General features: G+C 44.0%; 2 protein-coding genes across 2 annotated transcripts; both read right to left on the bottom strand.

Annotated features, from left to right (window-relative positions):
* Positions 1-1,982: 1,982 nt before the first annotated feature.
* On the bottom strand, positions 1,983-8,620 carry LOC129715789 (E3 ubiquitin-protein ligase TRIM39-like). The gene is made up of 5 exons (XM_055665640.1): positions 8,487-8,620; positions 8,224-8,389; positions 7,039-7,061; positions 6,822-6,940; positions 1,983-3,223 (listed from the first exon to the last, which is right to left on the bottom strand). Exons 1-5 carry the CDS (start codon positions 8,558-8,560, stop codon positions 2,691-2,693), a joined length of 915 nt encoding a protein of 304 aa, XP_055521615.1. The 5' UTR covers positions 8,561-8,620; the 3' UTR covers positions 1,983-2,690.
* A 244-nt stretch (positions 8,621-8,864) lies between these two features.
* On the bottom strand, positions 8,865-10,148 carry LOC129715790 (zinc-binding protein A33-like). Its single transcript, XM_055665641.1, has 3 exons — positions 9,676-10,148; positions 9,489-9,584; positions 8,865-9,089 (listed from the first exon to the last, which is right to left on the bottom strand). Exons 1-3 carry the CDS (start codon positions 10,084-10,086, stop codon positions 8,865-8,867), a joined length of 732 nt encoding a protein of 243 aa, XP_055521616.1. The 5' UTR covers positions 10,087-10,148.
* Between the last annotated feature and the right edge of the window lie 2,736 nt (positions 10,149-12,884).

The raw sequence follows: 12,884 nt of genomic DNA, 5'->3' as shown, positions 1-12,884 counted from the left end.
GCGCGGCGCACCGGGATTTTGGCAATCTCAACATTCTTGCACGCCACCTGCGTGATGCACAAATGATGCCCAGGTGGGACAGGCCCAAAAGGGGTTAGATCCAGCTTCATATCCCAAATAACTGCCTGTTACTTTGGATTTATCGCACTTGGATTTTCCTGAGGTTTGTGTCACATCATAGGGGGAGTGGGTTTCTTAAACCCAAAGGCACCACTGTTATCCAAACTGCTTTAAAATAAAAGCATTCAGCTGGACTTAAGAACAATGTTCGATGTAATTAAAACTGGAGGTGGTGAAGGGAGGGCTTAAGCCAGAAAGGGTTATTGGGAAGAAATGTCCATGTTAGCTGCGGGCTGGATGCGAATGAGTTACAGACAATGAGACTCAACAAGACGGCTTTGAAGCTGGTAGAAGTACTTGTGTGGGGAAGGGACAGAGAGAGAGGGGATGCAGGGGTTACGGTGCTAGAGGAATCAATATTCATACCGCTGGGTTGTAAACTGGATTTTTTTACTGTAATTTAAAAATGAATGACATTTTACTGCCATCTAGTGTATTCATTCGACATTGTTGTAAGGGATTGATAATGGAAATTCCTGGTACTATATTTGAAATTTCATAATTGTGTAAACAATGTGTAGCATATTTAATTAATTTTGGTGTAATGCTTTTATTCACGTTTGTTGTGCCATGTCTGGCTCTGGTTTTGTAATTTGTTTCATTTGGTTTAGAGATACAGCGCGGAAACAGGCCATTCGGCCCACTGAGCCCGTACCGACCAGCGATCCCCGCACATCAACACTATCCTACACACACTGTGGACAATTTACATTTATACCAAGCCAATTAACCTACAGACCTGTACGTCTCTGGAGTGTTGGAGGAAACTGAAGATGTCGGAGAAAACCCATGTAGAAATGTACAAACCTCGCACAGACAAGCACCCGTAGTCAGGATTGAACCCAGGTCTCTGGTGCCATAAGGCAGGTGATCTAACGCCAGTTTAGTTTACTGTCACGTGGACCGAGGTACAGTGAAAATCCTTTGTTGCGTGTTAACCAGTCAGCAGAAAGACAGCACATGATTACAATTGATCCATTTACAGTGTTTAGATACATGATAAGGGAATAACGTTTAGTGCAAGGTATAGCCAGCAAAGTTTGATCAAGGGTCGTCAAAGAGGTAGATAGTAGTTCAGGACTGCTCTCTGGTTGTGGTAGGATGATTCAGTTGCCTGATAACAGCTGGGAAGAAACTGTCCCTGAATCAGGTGGTGTACGTGTTCACTCTTTTCGCACTACGTCACAATGCCACCCTAAAGATGCTTTATAAAGATATTTTATTTTTGCTCCAGTAAAATTATTATTATTATTTTTATTTTATTTTATTTATTTTTTATTTTTTAGAAGTAAAGTACATGACATTAATACAAGCCAAATATAACGTATTACATTTCTTGTACCACTTCATTTTTTTAAGCTTTCAAAAGAGAAAAAAGTAAAGAAAGTGAGAAAGTCGTGATTGTGTGAAAAAGTGATCAAGAAAAAAGACCCATTACACGAAGAGTTAGAGAAAAAAAGTTAAGAAATAGGCCGTAGAAAAGAAAAAAGAGAAAATGAAACAAAAGCTCTATTAAGAAGACAGAGCAGAAAGGGATATACCAACTTCGTATGTTTCATCCCCCCTCACCAGGTCCTGAAACCATTTATTTTCAGAGGTCTGTTGCACCTTATACTTATACAATTCTGCTTTTGGTATCAATTTTATTTTAACTAATTTTGTGAAGATTTCAAAAATTTCAGTCCAAAATTTTACAAAAAACAAATGAGTGCGTACAGTTTTGGTCTCCTAATCTGCGGAAAGACATTCTTGCCATAGAGGGAGTACAGAGAAGGTTCACCAGACTGATTCCTGGGATGGCAGGACTTTCATATGAAGAAAGACTGGATAGACTCGGCTTGTACACGCAGAAATTGAGAAGATTGAGGGGGGATCTTATAGAAACTTACAAAATTCTTAAGGGGTTGGACAGGCTAGATGCAGGAAGATTATTCCTGATGTTGGCGAAGTCCAGAACTAGGGGGTCACAGTTTAAGGATAAAACATTTTTCACACAGAGAGTGGTGAATCTGTGGATTTCTCTGCCAGTTCAGACCAGTTCATTGGCTATATTTAAGAGGGAGTTGGATGTGGCCCTTGTGGCTAAAGGGATCAGGGGGTATGGAGAGAGGGCAGGGATGGGATACTGAGTTGCATGATCAGCCATGATCATATTGAATGGCGGTGCAGGCTTGAAGGGCCGAATGGCCTACTCCTGCACCTATTTTTCTATGTTTTCTATAGTAGCTCCAGCAAAATTATGGGGGAAATGATTCTCGGAATAGTTTGCATGATACGGTGTTGTGCAATGTGTTGTAGAATTGAGTAACGGACGAGGTGACGCCAGGTGGCAGCCTGTTTGAACTTCCTCATTCGGGAGGAAGTGGATGTACTTGTGGATACAAAGTGTTGGAGTAACTCAACGCTTTGGGTATCATTCTTGGGGAAAACCAGCTGAGTTACTCACTTTGCACTTTGCGAAATTGCTCGCAATTTGTTTAATTTGACGACGTTAAAATTGACTGATCGACAGACAGACAGCTCTGATTTCAGTGGCTGTTTATTTCACTCTTCCCACATTGACATTTTTTTTACACACCCGGAGCAGAACCGGAGCAGATTCTCAGCCAGTTGTTTCCATCCACAGTCCAGAAGAAAGGATAAAGTTTCTCCGTGAATTTATTCCCAGTGAAGGTGTAGAGATGGGACTTGGTGGCCGCGTCGTAAAATGAAACTGTCACGGACTCGTAACTGAGATAAACTCCCAGCCTCCTGGGGATGAGACGGGCGGGGAGAGGGGATGGAGGGGAGGCGAATGCAACAAACCCGCCATCCCACCACCCGATGCTCCAGACTCCAGTCTCCGGGGTCAGTGTGACCGGTCCCTTCCTCTCCACAGACTCTGCGGCGACTCCCAGACTCCAGTACTGACTCCCCGCCACCTCCACCTCCCAGTAATGTCTCCCCGATGTGAATCCCTCCGATCCCAACACACACAGACTGACTGTAAACCTCTTCCCGGTGTCAGGGAGATGCCTCTCGGTCCCGGTCCCTCTCACCCTCTTCCGATCCCCAGACACCTCGAGCTGCGCATGCGCTGTTTCCACATCCAGGGTGACGGAGACTGGGGGGAGAAGCAGAGAATCAGAGAGTCCCCGGGGGTCGGGGGGAGACTCGGGCACAGGCGGGCGGACAACTGACACCTCGCCCGGGGTTTCTCCCACAACCACATCCGGTGGACAACAGACATATTTACCGGAGATTTTATCCAGGGATGGAGAGGGGAATTTCGTGGGGTGGGGGAGGGTGGACGGGGAGGACGAGTGCGGAGAGTGAGGAGGATTGCGAGATTGCAGTGGGGATGGAGAAATGAAGCGGGCTATTCATATATGGAGGCAGATATTGAGGATATTGAGGTGAGTGGAAATTTGAGGTTGTTAAAGAGGAGGTAGAGGTGTGGGGTGGAGTGGCCATGATCATAGTGAATGGTAGGGGGAGACATGAGGGGGCAGAGGACCTGCCTCTGTTTCTTTGAGTGGAGGGTGAGATAGAGGGAGGGGTGGCTTGGACCATGGAAGGAAGCAGAGGTTGAATGATCGGGTGTTGGACAGAATGGGTGGAGACTTGTGGTTGAAGGGTCGCTGAAAGAGGGGATTTACGGGTGGATTTGATGGGTGTGTACAACTAAGAACACACTGATCTCATTGTGAACCAATATATGAACTTCACTGAGGGACTTGACAATGTTGTGCATGTAAGGCTGGTCCAGAAAGTGAAGGCAGGTGGGATCCAAGGCGAGCTGGTGAAATGGATCCACAATTGGCTTGGTGGTTGGAGGTAGAAGGTAGCGGTAGAAGGATGAGTTTTCTGCTTGAAGGTCTGTGACTGGTGGAGTGCAGCAGAGATCGGTGCTGCAGCAGGGATATCAAATCAAGAGTGCAGGTTTATCTTGAGAGCAAGGAATTTTAAAGTGGATCTGAGTTGTAAGTTTTCTTTGCACTGAGAATGGTTGATATCTGGAACATGCTACAGAGGAGGTGGTGGTGAGATCTAATCATTATATTTGAGGCACTTATCTAGGTGAGGTGCAGAAGAATACCAATGTAATCTGGGCAAATCGATTAGTAAAGCTGGGAAATAGGTGGACATGGGCATGATGGGCCGAAGGGCCGGATTCTGTAATGTACAACCATGGCTCTCAGCTCCAAGAGCACTGAATGACTGAGTCTCCACAGCCACCTGTGCAGGGAATTCCAAAGGTTCCCCAGTCTCTGCGTGCAGTAATGTCTCCTTAACTCTGTCCTACATGGTGCAGCCCACATTCTGAGAGGGTGCCCGTTCTCCAGACCCCTCAGACAGGGGAAACATCCTCCCTGCATCCAGCCCACTGAGCCCTGTAAGAACTTTGTGTTTCACTGAGATCTCCTCCAATACACCCAAACACTTGAGTACACAGGCCTAGTCTAATCAATCTCACCCCGCACAGCAAACTCATTGTCCCAGGAACAAGTATTGTTAATCTTTGCTGCATTTCCTCTGTGTCAAGTCTGTAAATTTAATGGTACACAGGAGCATAGGAACACAAGAAAACAGGAGCAGGATTAGGATCCGCTCCTCAGGCTTGCTCCTCCATTCAATGTGATCATGGCTATTAAATAGAGCATTTGACACAATAAGATTGTTAGCAAATTAGAGAGGGTGCAAAAGTATTTACGATAATTTCATCAGGTCTGAAGGGCTGGGTTATAAGGAGACGTTGGACAGGCAGGGACATTTTTCTTTGGAGCCCATCAGAATGCTTTTAAAAATGTTTATAAGATGTATATAATGTGCACAAATCAGGTGAATAGGAGCAGTATTTTATCCGAGGCAGGAGAGTCTAAACCTCTGACTTTATGATGCTTCCCAGCTGATGAGTTTAGTGGTAAATCAAATCTCCAATTTCCCTTCAGTCCACAATAGAATGAATCTTTGCATCTATATATTGCTTAAAGATGTATAGGAATGAACTGCAGATGCTGGTTTAAACTCAAGATAGATTCAAAGTGCTGGAGGAACTCTGCGGGACAGTCAGCATCTCTGGAGAGAAGGAATGGGTAACGTTTCGATTCGAGACCCTTCTTCAGACTGGTTATGGATAAGGGAAACAAGAGATATAGGCGATGATGTAAAGAGATAAAGAACAATGAATGGAAGATATGTAAAATATAACGATGATATAGGAGACAGGTCATTGTTAGTTGTTTGTTTGGTGAAAATGAGAAACTAGTGCGACTTGGGTGGGGGAGGGATAGAGAGAGAGAGGGAATGCCATGGTTACCTGAAGTTACAGAAATGAACATTTCGTACCACTGGGCTGCAAGCTGCCCAAGCCAAATATGAGATGCTGTTCCTCCAATTTGCATTTAACCTCACTCTGACAATGGAGGAGAGCTAGGACAGAAAGGTCTGTGTGGGAATGGGAAGGAGAATTAAAGTGTTCAGCAACCAAGAGATCAGGGAGGTTCAGGCAGACTGAGCAAAGGTGTTCAGCGAAACGATCGCCCAGTCTGCGTTTGGTCTCATCAATGTATAAGAGTCCACATCTTGAACAATGGATACAGTAGATGAGGTTGGTAGGAGGTGCAAGTGAATCTCTGCCTAACCTGAAAGGACTGTTGGGGTTCCTGGACAGGGTCGAGGGAGGAGTTATAGGGACCAGTGTTGCATCTTCGGCAGTTGCAGGGGAACGTACCTGGGGAGAGGGTGGTTTAGGTGGGAATGGATGAGTTAACCAAGGAGTTGTGGAGGGAACGGTCTCTGTGGAAGGTAGAAAGGGTTGGCGATGGGAAGATGTGGCTAGTGGTGGGATCCCATTGGAGGTGGCGGAAATTTTGGAGGATTAGTTGTTGTATGCGGCGACTGATCGGGTGAAAGGTAAGGACAAGGGGGACTCTGTCTATGTTGTGACTAGGGGGAGGGGGAGCAAGGGCAGAGCTGCGGGATACCGAGGAGACACGATTGTGGGCCTCATCTATGATGGGAGAGGGGAACCCCCATTTGTAATAGATGCCTATCGATAGTCTATTTCCTGTGATGGAGACTGTGAGATCAAGAAAGCGGAGGGAGCTGTCGCTGATGGTCCAAGTAAATTTGATTGCAGGATGGAAATTGGTGGTGAAGTTGATGAAGTCCATGAGTTCTGCATGGGTGCAGGAGGTAGCACCGATGCAGTCATCAGTGTAATAGAGATAGAGTTTGGGGATAGGGCCTTGGAGGATTCAAAGGAGAAGTTATTAAGAGTGAGAACCAGCTCCGCTGGGCAGAGTAGTGTTAGTAGAGGGAAATTGGATGGTTCTGCGGTCGAGGAAGAAACGGAGAGGGCTTTAAGTCCTTCCTGGTGGAAGATGGAGGTGTAGAGTGACTGAACGACCATTGTAAAGATGATGGGGTGGGGGCTCAGAATGTGGAAGTCATTAAAGGGACGAATGGCATGGGAGGTATCTCGGACATAGGTTGGTACAGATCGGACCGGGGGGGGAATAGGATGGAGTCGAGGTACGTGGAAATCATTTCAGTGGGACAGGAGGAGGCAGAAACAATGGGTCTGCCAGGGCAGTTGTGTTTATGGATTTTGGGGAGAAGGTAAAACCGGGCTGTGTGGGGCTGGGGAATGATAAGCTGTCAGGTGTACGGCTTAAAGGTGTCAGAAAGAAAAATGATGGGAAAGGTACAAGCTTTACCTCGCTTGAAGTCATCAGATGTTTCTTTGAGTGTCGTGTTGAACGAAACAGGGCAACAAAACTTTTCAATCGGTAAGACTTTATCCACCACTGACAGTGGTTTGGCTTCATCACAAACCCTGGAAATATTGAACAGTTGGTTATAAACTAAGAAGTAGAAATGTTTTGAGTTGTTCCACAAAACACGTACAATGTTTCCATCAAGACAATGTCCTACCTTAGCTCGCGACCAGCTTTCTCCTGAAAGAAATAAAACACAAATCTCAATTGATTGAGATGGACCATCCTCATCCCGACAGCGGGAATTTCACCAAATTTCTACAACCCCCTGAAAATTACCATTTCCCAACTCTTATCGCCACTGCCATGCAGAGAGAAAGCGGATATTGTCGCAGAGATGTAGAACGATGGGGGAAAGCACAAAGAACGTTCATGAGAATGACGTCATAACTGAGAGGATGGAACTTAATGAAAAGACTGGGCAGGTCGTGGGATTTCATCTGCAGAAGATGTCAGGAATGATGAGAGGGAATTTAATATTATTGGTGGATTTAAATAGGTGGGGATGAAATAATATCTCAAATCGAAAAGGAGACCAATAATCAAAGCTGAAATGTAACTGGTCTTCAATTATTATCGAAAGGAATGCAGTCATGACAACATGAACCTCACTTGCACTGGAGGGACTAAAGCCAACAGCAGAGATAAATTTAAATGCAAGCGGGATAAACACATTAGGGCTCCTAATGAATTTGGGGTATTGTTACCGGGTGTGGAGAGTAGATGGGAGGGATGATGAGTGGAGCAGAAATCTTGACTGGATAGGATGGGCCAAATGGCCTGTCTATGATGTAGAATGGGATGTCATTCTATGGTGAAACAAGATGGACAAAACAAACAGAGCAAATTCCCTCAAGGTGACCACCCACTGCTGATGGGAACCGGATATAGATGATCAATCTGATGTGTGCGTCACGTTCTAGATTTCAATGTTAATCCCCACAATGTGGTAATGGCTGATCTAGCCCAGGACTGAACTCCTCCTCTTAGCCCCATTCCCATCGATTACAATCCCCCGATTTTTTTTTAAATGTATCTTCCCCTGGTCTAAAATATGTCTAACATGTAAAATCTCTCAGAGTCTCTTGGTTGGAGACTCCCAGATATCCACTGCCCTCTGTCCATTCGTGGTCCTTGGGATCAGATATAGGATCACCTGTCATTGTTCTCAACTCCACATAATACAAACACCTCTCTACATTCCGGCCAGATAGTCCCGAGATCCCATAGATTCAGCGGGAGGCCAATTAGTTTCTGAACAACAACAGCTGGAACAGAGGGAACATTTACTCAGTTCCGAATTACTGGTAAATGCAGCATTTATTTCTGAAATGTCACCTACCATTTTGTGACTGTGCACTTTCACTTCACCAAACTGTAGTGCAGGGTAGGACTTGAGGTCATCAGATATTTTTTTGAATGCCGTGTTGAACGATGCAGGGCAATGAAACTTTTCAATCGGCAAGGCTTCATCTACCACCGACAGTGGTTTGGCTTCATCACGAACCCTGGAAATATTGAACAGCTGGTTATAAACTGAGCGTTAGAAATGTTTTCAGTTGTTCCTCAAAAACTTACAATGTTTCCATCAAGAAAATGTCCTACCTTTGCTTGCGACCAGCTTCCCCCTGAAAGAAATAAAACACAAATCTCAATTGACTGAGATGGATCGTCCTCATCCCGACAGCGGGAATTTCACCAAATTTCTACAACCCTCTGATAATTCCCATTTCCCAACTCTTATCGCCACTGTCATGCAGAGAGAAAGCGGATATTTTCGCAGAGACGTAGAACGATGGGGGAAAGCAGAAGGAATGTTCATGAGAATGACGTCATAACTGAGAGGATGGAACTTAATGAAAAGACTGGGCAGGTCGTGGGATTTCATCTGGAGAAGATGTCAGGAATGAAGAGAGGGAATTTAATATTATTGGTGGATTTAAATAGGTGGGGATGAAATAATATCTCAAATCGAAGGGGAGACTAATAATCAAAGCTGAAATGTAACTGGTCTTCAATTATTATCGAAAGGAATGTAGTCATGACAAAATTCTCTTGAATCTTTCCAAGATTTGTCTCCATTGTATTTAGAATCTTCTTCTCCTCCTCCCGGATATCTGCCAGTGTGCGCTGCTCTTTCTCAGTGAGAATCTGGTGCAGTTCAGCATACTGGGATGTAATCTTGGACTGAAGGTTGAGCGACTGTTCCTGTGAAATAAAAGGTGAAGATCAACATATAATGTCACTGATTGTGTTTCCTCACGACTTTAACTCATCAATCCTCTACCCCCAATACAATTCCCTACTGCCTGTTCCTTTTCACGTGCCCATTAATTCCCATTTATCCGCCCATCACCCACTTTCCCAGGGACTATAACAATCCCCGATTGACCATTGAAAGCGTGTATTGGGGACGTGGATGGAATCCGATGCAGTCACAGGGAGAAGGCGTGAACCACACGGGCAGCACCCGAAGTCAGGATCGAACCCGTTCACCAGAACTAGGAGACAGCAGCACTACTTGTGTCACTGCGCTGCCCTATTATTACACGCATCACAGGGATCAAATCTACACAAGATCAGGGAATCGAAACTTAAAAGCCTCACCAGAACTCCAGAAATCTTCTGTTTCTGTTGCTGCTCCATTCGCTGGATCTCTAATTCCTTTTTTGTGAGAGACTGGATGGAAGATTTCGCCTGATCCTGGGATTGTGATTGAAAATCAGAGAATAAAAGTGTTAGATTATAAAGATGGAATTAAACAATGATGCGATCAAAATCGGTTTGCATTTACCTTGTAGGTTTCAACAGCTTCATCCACCAGCATGAAGCGGTGATCTCTGTGTTCCCGCCCACCTGCACAAATCACACAGATCAGCTTCTTGTCAGTTTCACAAAACAGCTTAAGTAGTTCCTGATGTTCCTCGCACTGAAGTTTACTTTCCTTCTTTGTCCGATTCGGGCTCAGTGTTCGAGCTTTCTCAGACAGTCTCGCCAAGGCCCGATTCACCCTGAGGGTGCGGTCTGTAAACTGCTCTCTACATTCCGGGCAGGAGTTTCTCCCCTCCCTGTCCCAACTCTGTGTGATACAGGAGCGGCAGAAGTTGTGCCCGCACTCCAGCATAACCGGATCGGTGAAGAAATGCAGGCAGATGGGACAAACTATCTCCTCGGTTAAACTATCGACCTGGTCTTTCGCAGCCATTTTAACCTCCACTTCCTGGTTCAAAACACATTCCCAATCGCTGAAACTGCTGACGCCCTGTAGTAATTAATAGTAAGATTAAACGAGAACTTACCAGTTTGAAGTTTGATCTTTATTTTATGAGGAGGAACGTTGAGGGAATACGTGAAAGAAGTCTGCTACGACGCATGCGTGTCATCCTTCAAAGCAGCGGTGTGAGGTCACAGATACACTATAATGACCTAAAATAGTAAGATTATTAAAGAGATACCAGTTTAAGATATGACCATTTGAGGGTGGGAGCGGAGGGCACGTATTCCCTCAACGTTCCTCCTCATAAAATAAAGATCAAATTTCAAACTGGTAAGTTCTCGTTTAATCTTACTATTTTACTTCGGAGTCACGTGAGTGACTACGTGAAATATTTCAAAGCTCTGTGACCTCATGCCGTGGAAAACGAGTCCATGCTTCACAACTGCCTTGGTAGTTAGGGAGAAATTGTTAATTATATTCAAAACATTCATACCAATTATTTAATGGAAATGATAAATAATATCGAATTAATTCAAATCATAACCCTGTATTCTTCAGGGATAAATTATCATACAGAACTTAAAATGTTCCCCGAAAACGTTCCCATACTGCTAACTGGTTTGTTATAACATTTCTGAAACGTTTTCTCCGACAACCATCCTGCAATCCTGAGGATTTGGTCCATGGATACATCAAGGCGTTTTGCTGCAGATGTAGCTGCAGCCCTGGTGGAGTGATAATTAAATATGTTATTGTCCACTCCCGCCTATCTTAACCCATATTTCAGCCACCGCGAAATGGTCTGAGTTACACTCTATGGTACAGTTCCTTATAGCTGATTAAACGCCAATTCCTTGCCTCTGATAGCCTTTGTACTTTCACTGTATAACAAAAACGTGCTTCACTATACAGAGGCGTTTGTCCTCCGGGTAGGCCATCAATTCTATGACCTGCCCCGCTGATCCTGGCCTATTTAGTTTAATAATACGGTCCTGGATCACAAACCCCAAACTTTGTGGCAATAGTGAAGCCATCCAGTCTTACTTTTAGCAATAACTGGAGCTTATGCGCTGTGACTAGCGCCATCAGCATTACCATTTCTAGTTAGTTATCCAGATTTAATGCTGTAGCCGGCGACCAATTCCTTAGCAAGGTCAAGGCCACACTTACATCCCAGATATAGTTGTATCTTATTTTTGGTGGCTTGGTGTTAACATTTCCTCTAAAATTTTTAACTACCAGAGGATGTGATCCCACAGACTGTCTTACTGTTCCTTGCCACCAATAACTTGACAATGCACTTTTGGCACTATTCACAGTGCTGAAACTCAGTCCTCCATAGTGCAGGCTGGTGAGAAACTCTAGCACCGCCGGAACATCCTTATTTCTGTGGTCCAGAAGGTTATTATGGCAGTAATTAGTCCATTTTTAATATGACCTAAATACTGTTTTTGTGTAGACCTTCTTTGTGCTGCTGTGATCATTTCCACAGTTCTTTTTGATAGCCCCATGTCCCGTAGCGGTGTATTAGAGTCTACAACCTACTAAATCAATATTTTCTATGACATGGATAGCTATCCTCAGTTACTGGATGCACCAGCAACTTAGGACTATGTCTTACCGTTATACATGGTTCCAGCACCATGTCCTGTACCCCGGAAAACCCATAGTTGGGTAAGCCAATCAGGTACTAAGACATCCCCGATGCCGATTCCTGTTGAATTTCCCTTAGTACCCAAATTTATAAAGTAGGAAAGGAGGAAATACATAAATAAAACCCTCCCCTAGTGCAGTGAAACAGCATCTGTAGCTTCTGCCTCAGGATCTGGTACCAATGATACATACCTCGGTAACTGGTGATTTAACCCTGGATGCAATTCTAATATCCAGCCTTACATACTTTACTGATTTCAGCAAATACCGTTCTATCCAACATCCATTCAGTACTTTCAATAAATTTTCGTGACCTGGTGTCTGCCACTGAATTAATATCCCTGGTAGATACGTAGCCGATAACCAAAGATTCCTTTGGACACACCATTGCCAAATTGAATTTGCCAATTCATCACAAGATGTTGATATCTTTCCACCCATATGACTTATATATGCCACCACCGAGGTATTATCTATCTACCATCTAACATGCTGCAGTTTCATTCCTGAGCAATAAGATTTTAGCCCATGAAATGCACTTAACATTTCTAACCCTTAGTGTTATGTAGGTTAGCTTCTTATATATTCCATCTCTCCCATAGCTCGAGATGGTATCAGTTGTACCGTAACCAATTACACTGGCATCTGTTTGTAATAGCACAGACGGGTAGTGAATAACTATTGGGTTTGGAGCAATACTTAACATTGTGTTCCCAACATTGTAATTCTTTTATAGCTTCTATCATTAGCTCCATTGGCCAAAATAAATGACCTCTATAATTATGAGCCCATTGAACTCTGTGGCTTTCCATATTAGTAAAGTCATTAACATATTAAATGTGTTAATGGTGTCAATTTTGACTTAAGTGGATGGACAATGAACCCCAGCTGTTCAAACAATTGTTTAGTGGCAACCACTGCCTAACATGCCGATTCATAAGTTATTCCCACAATAAGGATATCATCCAACTATACCATTACTCTATGATTTTGGTGTTGCAGCAGTCCCAACGCTGGTTTAAAATTTTTCCCCCTGTTGGATATTGAATAGCAAGGATCTTAAAGATTAATACTTGCCATACAGTAGCCTGCTGAAAACTAAGTCTTTAGCACTGCTAAAAGTATCCATTTTT

The sequence above is a fragment of the Leucoraja erinacea genome, unplaced genomic scaffold (assembly GCF_028641065.1).
Source record: "Leucoraja erinacea ecotype New England unplaced genomic scaffold, Leri_hhj_1 Leri_1407S, whole genome shotgun sequence".
NCBI lineage: Eukaryota > Metazoa > Chordata > Chondrichthyes > Rajiformes > Rajidae > Leucoraja > Leucoraja erinaceus.
This window is presented reverse-complemented; position numbering and strand designations above follow the sequence as displayed.

Excerpts from the sequence above, each read along its gene's own strand:
- LOC129715789 (XM_055665640.1), bottom strand. The coding sequence starts at position 8,560 with ATGAGGACGATCCATCTCAGTCAATTGAGATTTGTGTTTTATTTCTTT. Across the intron at positions 6,941-7,038 it reads AAAGCTGGTCGCGAGCTAAG|GGTTTGTGATGAAGCCAAAC; the intron begins GTAGGACATTGT and ends CAATATTTCCAG. Across the intron at positions 3,224-6,821 it reads ATCTGATGACTTCAAGCGAG|TCTCCGTCACCCTGGATGTG; the intron begins GTAAAGCTTGTA and ends TTCTCCCCCCAG.
- LOC129715790 (XM_055665641.1), bottom strand. The coding sequence starts at position 10,086 with ATGGCTGCGAAAGACCAGGTCGATAGTTTAACCGAGGAGATAGTTTGT. Across the intron at positions 9,585-9,675 it reads AAGCTGTTGAAACCTACAAG|GATCAGGCGAAATCTTCCAT; the intron begins GTAAATGCAAAC and ends TCACAATCCCAG. Across the intron at positions 9,090-9,488 it reads AGAAGATTTCTGGAGTTCTG|GAACAGTCGCTCAACCTTCA; the intron begins GTGAGGCTTTTA and ends TTTATTTCACAG.